Source organism: Chiloscyllium plagiosum, unplaced genomic scaffold (genome assembly GCF_004010195.1).
Source record: "Chiloscyllium plagiosum isolate BGI_BamShark_2017 unplaced genomic scaffold, ASM401019v2 scaf_1191, whole genome shotgun sequence".
NCBI classification, from domain to species: domain Eukaryota; kingdom Metazoa; phylum Chordata; class Chondrichthyes; order Orectolobiformes; family Hemiscylliidae; genus Chiloscyllium; species Chiloscyllium plagiosum.
In genome coordinates this window covers 15906-22743 of record NW_025211851.1, presented here as the reverse complement: position 1 = coordinate 22743, position 6838 = coordinate 15906, and the positions used below count along the sequence as shown (strand labels likewise).

Here is a 6838-nt window from a genome sequence, read left to right as displayed (position 1 = left end):
TATATTAAATCAGGATCTTCAACGACAACTTCTCAAACTAACAAACCAGAACTGCAGTACTAATATCTTGGCAATTGTGACAAAAGTATTCACAAATGTACAAGTCCAAAAAAATAACCCCCAGACTATAAGTCAAAAAACTTTTTAAATGTTTCCGCATTTTATCCAACATATCAGATGGATGCCCTGAAATGCAGTTTTCAGGATTTACAGAGGAACTGCTAGATTCTACAGAAGGATTTCAAGCAAAATCTTGCGTATAGTTGATCAGTTACACCAAACGCCATATATAAAGAAGAATGGCAGATGAGAACCCTTGTAAAGCTCGAGTAAGAATATTGCTTCAATCTTCTCTTTTTCTCAATTATACACCACTTATTGGAATCATAGAATCCTTACAGTGTGGAAGCAGACCAGTTGGCCCATTGAGTCCACACCGATCCTCTGAAAAGCATCCCACCCAGGCCGATCCTCTAAGACTAATCCACCAAACCTAGGCATTCCAGGACACTATGGGTAATTTAGCATGGCCAATCCACCAAGCCTGCTCATTTTTGGACTGTGGGAGGAAACTAGAACACCCAAAGGCAACCCATGCAGATGTGCAAACTCCACACAGTTGTTAGAGGGTGGAATTGAACCTGGGTCCCTGACACTGAGGCAGCAGTATGTTTGGTCAGACTGTTTCTAGATCATGTGTGTTTTTGTTTTTATAAACGAGTTCTGAAAACTGACCTGAAACAGTAACTGAGTTTGAGGGTTTTTAAAAAAATTTCCCTCGAGATCTCATATGAACAACCTTTAACTGGTTGAAGTTGTGTGCAGATATTGGGTATCAATCCAGTCAAACTGTCCAATTTAATTTGACCTACAATAAGTCTTCATTTCTGCTTCAATGGAGTTAGCTAATTATTACCCATCTGGCTTTATCTGGACATTTTACAATATTTTTGTTCTTGCATTTCATGAGAGAGTGTTACCTCTGGTCATTACACTTTCCTGTTGAAAATGCAGACAAGGATGGGCCAGTATGGAATCAAGGTCCAACTCATGTCAGGTGTCAGAAAGAAAGGACATTAATGTTTCTAATTGCAGGAAGATAGCTTACTTTCTTTTGAATATCAGCAAAAGTCTACTCATCAGAAATTGATACATTGTTAAAAATTAATTTTTCATGAGCTAATTTTTTGTAATAAGAGTTTAGAGATATTTTTCTATTCTACCAAAATGGCACACCAAAGGAATTTGACAGAAACAACTTATTGTCTCTCACACACACATCAAAATATACTGGCAGAACTCATGCATGTAGATAGCTATAAAGCAAAAATCACTTCTGCAGACATCCAGTAGGGAAGTCAACACCAATGATGCAGTTTCCCAGCATACATCTTGAGAGCCCTCATCTTCTGCTGGTTAAAAAGGTCCTGCTGAAACTGCTCAGGCAAGTTACTTCTTTAAAATTAAAACAAAGCATGCCTGCTTTGCTGTGACAATGAGCTTCTATATTATTTTGACCAATGAGACTATTTCTTTATCAGACAATCTCTCAGGAACTAAAGCAATCCTAATGTGTTTATATTTAAATACTCAGGTTTTGCTTCAAAAGGTATAGCATGAACAGCGGGTTTTTTTTTCTAACTGCAAAAGCTCAAAAACTTATTGTTTTAATGCAGGCATTGCTTTAAAAATAATTTAAAGCCATCAGTTTCTTTTCTTGAATTCTTTCTCCACTTTGTTTTGGATTTGCGAAAATATGACAACTCCATTAATTATTGTGGGGAGGCATTAGACAAGAGCCAAAAAATAAGCAACCCAACATACTGACAACTTCATGGGAGCAGAAGCAACAATTTGTTTTTAAGTGAGTCAAAGTATGTTGGTCAGAGAAATAATGTTGTTCAGAAACATTTTTGTACTTTTAAGCTTGGATATTTGGGGTGGTCACATTTTAATTAGCATTAAAAGTTCAACTACACAGAATTTTAGATAGTTCACTCTAGTACATCATGACATGAATATTTGAATAAATATCACTAACCAAGTACCAAAAGTATATTTACTTTTGCAATCTTCTAGAGTAAGAGATTTGTAAAAGTAGATTCACGCAGATCTTAAACTATTTATTTTCTAGGAGTCCTTGCTGTTCAACAATCACTGCAATGGTCCTCAAATGTTACCAGTATTGGAATTGTTTAAATGGGGCTCCAAGTAGGCAAGCCTAATGTAAAAGGAGTGAAACAATTCAATAGCTTTTTGAAAATATGGTTAAAAGCACATTAAAATTGTTCTGCTTTAAGTAAACCAAATTTGATTGAATTTTCTCAATTTAAGGGCTGATGAATTTGAGACAGTATATTTACCTAGTCAGTTTAATTGTCTTCCTGAAGTCATTCGTGATGGGAGGCTTGTAACCTCCCTTTCGTAGCAAGGAATCTATGGTTTGAATGTGGTCCCAACCTGTAGAAAATTACAAAGATGAGATCTTAAGCCTTGGAAGAAAATTTACCTTCATTACTCAAGCACAGGATACAGGTTGCAAGCCAGTCACTATTTTTCAAATAAACATTTGGAGTCATGCGGTAAATGTTAAATGCAGAAGAACAGACACTATGAAGTTACTTTAATTGGACAAGAGGGAAGTCCGTGTTATACTGTACATAAAGCACAACATTGACCTTGCTCCTTCGCAACCTCCGGCAGGTATGTGGCGGTTCGTTTTGATCCTTTTTCATTGATGAATTCTATTCTAATGCCATGTACACCCACCTGGAAGAAATTGGCAGCTTCATTAGAATGAAATATGCAAAACTTAAGCTACAAGGCTTCGGTATTTTGTTTAGACTTGACCTTCCCTAGGATAACCATTTTTTTGAGAGATGATTTTTCTCAATACAAATTAAATCTCCAATGCAGGACCAATCAGCAATACAATACTGCTCAACGAAAGGCAATTCAAAAAATGAAGTCAGGTTAAATCCTAATGGAGGAAATTAAATAAAGATTTGGAGAATAAAAGTAACCAAAACGGTGTGACAAAAAGAACAGAGCAATTGAATTGGAGTATAAAGCATAGCCATGGAGATAAATGACTGGTGTCTATCTTGAAGACCGAAATCACAGAATACACCAGCTCTATTATCTAATCCAACTTCATTATCTAGTGCCAATTTCTTGCTTTTTCCCCATATCCCAACACCATTCCTGTCCAAAAAACCCCATATCCCTTGTGAATGTTGACACTATTGTGTAGAAGAATGCCATTTGTAAAATTGAAATAAAAAGCATCGTTGCTATATTAAATTGAAAGAAGTTGCAAAAAAGAGCCACAATCTTCACTGAACTGGAAAATAATACTAGCTTCTGATATTTGATCGAAATAGATGGAGGTTTAATGCTAACCGAATTTGCTGAGTATAGCAGTAAAATGATCAAAAGATAATGCAAGGATCAATGCAATTTCAGGGTTTGCTTGGACAAATGCCAAAACAACAGGCATTGGTATAAACATTTCGAAATATGCTGTAAACATGCAGAATATCTTAACTAGCATTTATGATAATAGGGAATCAGAAGGGCTACAACATTGATGCCAGAATGGATTAAAGTCACTAAGTTCACAGGGTTTAGACAGCAAACTACATTTCTTTCATTGTTTTAATTAATTTAAACCCCAAAAGTATGATAACCATTTACTCATTTTAAGTGATCTCTGAAGAAAAATCATTCATGGGATCTGAGAGTCACTGGCTGGGTGAGTACTTATGGCCCATCCCCAACTGGCCAGAGGGCAGTTAGCAATAAAGCACATTGCTGGAGCTCTGGAGTCACATTCAGACCAGACCAGCAAGGATGGCAGATTTACATCCCTGAAAGGACATTCCTGAACCAGATAGGTTTTCCCAAAAAAAACATGGTTATGTAGTCAGAGGGTTGCAAGACTCCAGAACTCTTTATCCCACAAAAGCAGTACAGGCAGCGTTTTGGATATTTTTAAAGGCAGAATTAGATTAACTCCTGCCTCATAGACAAGGATTAAGGTTATCAGATATAGGCATAGATGTACAGTAAAAGTGACACAGTCAGATAAGCAAATATCTTGCTGAACAGCAGTGCAAGCTTGAGGGGCCAGTTGACCTACTCCTGGGTCCTTCTTTGCACATTACTTCCAATTCTATATTCTGACAGCCTCTGCACTTGACAGGTTGTGAAATTAATATTGGACAAAACAAATTCACACAATTAACAAATGGGAAGGTCGAAGCAATTGGTTTTTCCCTTTGTTATTCATACTGCTTATTTTCACTGACCCACCCTGTGTGTAATCTTGATGCTACAGGAGTCTGATGAGATTTGAACCTATCAAAAGTCACTCAGACCCACTCGCACACCACTATCTGCTCGGCATTTACATAGATTACTCCACAACTAAAACACTTTTCAAGTTCACTTTTCCACTCAAAATTCTGTGATCCCAACTTTCCATCCTGCCTACTCCCTATAAAAGCAATGTGCCCAAATTTTCATGCACTGGATTCCATCCTGCCCTAAATAATCCTTGTGCAATACTTTTTTAGAACAAGTTCTAATCACATTTCATCCACATCTCTGCAGGTTCATCCAGCTTTGTTTTTCTTGTAAACATTCCATTCCCGATTCTTTGGTTCGAATCACCTAATCATTTCTTTATTGCCATTTTTCTAAATGTATTTGAAACACTGTACAATGTTGAAATCACATTAGAAATGCAAGCTTCAATTGCACATTTGGCTATCGTATTATGCCTTCAATAACCTCGGAATTTGAAAATTTCAAGATTAGAACAAAGTCAATTGAGAGCGAAATCAAGTAGCATATTCTCCATTCAAAAATATGTGGCAAATCTGGAACATTCATATAAACAGCCATGAAAGCTGGATCAATTGATCAAGTACAACAGATTTTTAATTAAGGGTGTCATGAGATATGGTGGAAGTCAGATTAATGCTATCGAGAATTAGTCCAGTTATGATCCAACAGGCTATCTGATCCTACTTGTTTGTATTTTCCACCTGTCGTGTAATTTATTTTTTAAAAGTTCGATGATGCAAAGTGTCAACAGCACGGAGGCTGTTTGAGAGTGACGCAGTGATGTTCAAACTCATCTGCAGTCTGGAAACACAGCAAAGCTGGACTTGCCAAAAACAAAAAAGGAGTAAATGCATAATTTACATGTATGGTTATGGGGTGAGTCAAGTATGCCAGTAAGTAAAAGTCCATCCTCCTGCCTAGGTGGGATACAATGGCTTGAAATTATTGACAAAAAAACTCCAAGATTTCCATTAAACTACTTAAAAGAAAAACAAATTACTGTTTGAAAATTGCTGCCACAACCTCAGGAGAATGTAATTCAGTTTTTTTGAAGTACATTAGTATAAATTTAAAACATTAGGTGTTTCTAGGATTTACAGATACAGTAAAAATTACTTACCTCCCAATCTAGGTAGTCCCCAACATCTTCAAAGTTGGTAAGAAGAGACACCGAGCAAAAAAGCCGTGGTAGTTCTTCCCTCGTCATTGGAGGAAAGCGACTGTCTTTAAGGGCACTACAGGAGATAGAAAAAGCCCTTGTTGAAACTGAAATCCAGACCATTATAAAATCATGAATTCATTGACCTGGATTTCACATTTGGCTGCCAAACGACAAGAAGAGTGTTGCTTGATCTGTTCCTTTTCTGATATTAGTTTCAATATATCATAAGATAAACTCAAGGGATCTCCAGTAGTAAGCAACATTAGCTGCCTACTTACTGGATATCATTAACCACATTCAAGTAAATCACAGATAGTTGATGCATTTTACTTTGCTATCATTTGCTTTAATGGAAATAAATGATTGGAATATCTGTAGGGTAGAAGCTGAAATATCAAGCAAACTCAAAATGAAGCAGCATTTATCATGATGTAGGTATTTGACATTCTATTAAAATGAAATGGTTTTTCAAGGCCAGAGAGGTTTTTCAGCAATAATGATGACACTTGGAATGCCATTAAGAATCCAGTTGCATTTCAACCAACAAGATGTAACTTTTTCAATGGTTCTTACAACAAGGCTGTCTATGGAGTTTGCACGTTCTCCCAGTGTCTGAGCGAGTTTCTTCCGGGTGTTCTGGTTTCCTCCCGCAACCCAAAGATGTGCAGGTTAGGTGGATTGGCTATACTAAATTGCCACAAGGCATTCAGTGATGTGCAGATTACATGGATTTGCCATGGCAAATGGAAGGTCATGGGAATAAGATGGGGGTCTGGGTCTGAGTGGGATTCTCTTTGGACAGCTGAATGGCCTCTTTCTTCAAAATAGCATTTTGTGATTGTAAGGCTAACAGTATAAAAGAACACTTTCTTTCAGAAGTTCAGTGAACTCTATTTGATTTCAGTCTGCAAAGATTTCCCTTGTACCCCCTACAGATGATGACAGAATCTCAGACTTCTGAATTTAGTTGAACTGCATGTGCATCTGCAGATGCTGCAATCAGTCTCAGAAGCAATGAGGGAACCAATGCTTGGCTACTCCAAATCTGATCCATGAATCTGTAATTTATTGTGTATGCGGAGTTTTGAGAAACAATGCATACTAGAACCATCAGGCACAGGCATTAAACTCAGCCTTCAGAGTAAGTGACTGGGCCTCCCCTCCCCTATCAGTGTTCCGAAAAGACCATCCCTTCGTGACTCCCTCGTCAGGTCCACACCCCCCACCAACCCAACCACCACTCCTGGCACCTTCCCCTGCAACCGTAAGAAATGCAAAACTTGCGCCCACACCTCCCCCTTTACTTCCCTCCAAGGCCCCAAGGGA

The 6838-nt window shown here is 37.7% G+C and overlaps 1 protein-coding gene across 1 annotated transcript in view; it reads right to left on the bottom strand.

Annotated features, from left to right (window-relative positions):
* Positions 1-607: 607 nt before the first annotated feature.
* The window catches only part of LOC122547156 (AMME syndrome candidate gene 1 protein homolog), a 21204-nt gene continuing 14973 nt past the window's right edge, over positions 608-6838 (bottom strand). Inside the window, exons 2-5 of the mRNA XM_043685747.1 lie at positions 5471-5585; positions 2679-2769; positions 2364-2460; positions 608-2221 (exon numbers count right to left, since the gene is read on the bottom strand). Of these exons, the coding sequence (XP_043541682.1) occupies positions 2170-2221; positions 2364-2460; positions 2679-2769; positions 5471-5585 (355 nt within the window). The 3' untranslated portion in view covers positions 608-2169. The remainder of the gene's footprint in view (positions 2222-2363; positions 2461-2678; positions 2770-5470; positions 5586-6838) is intronic.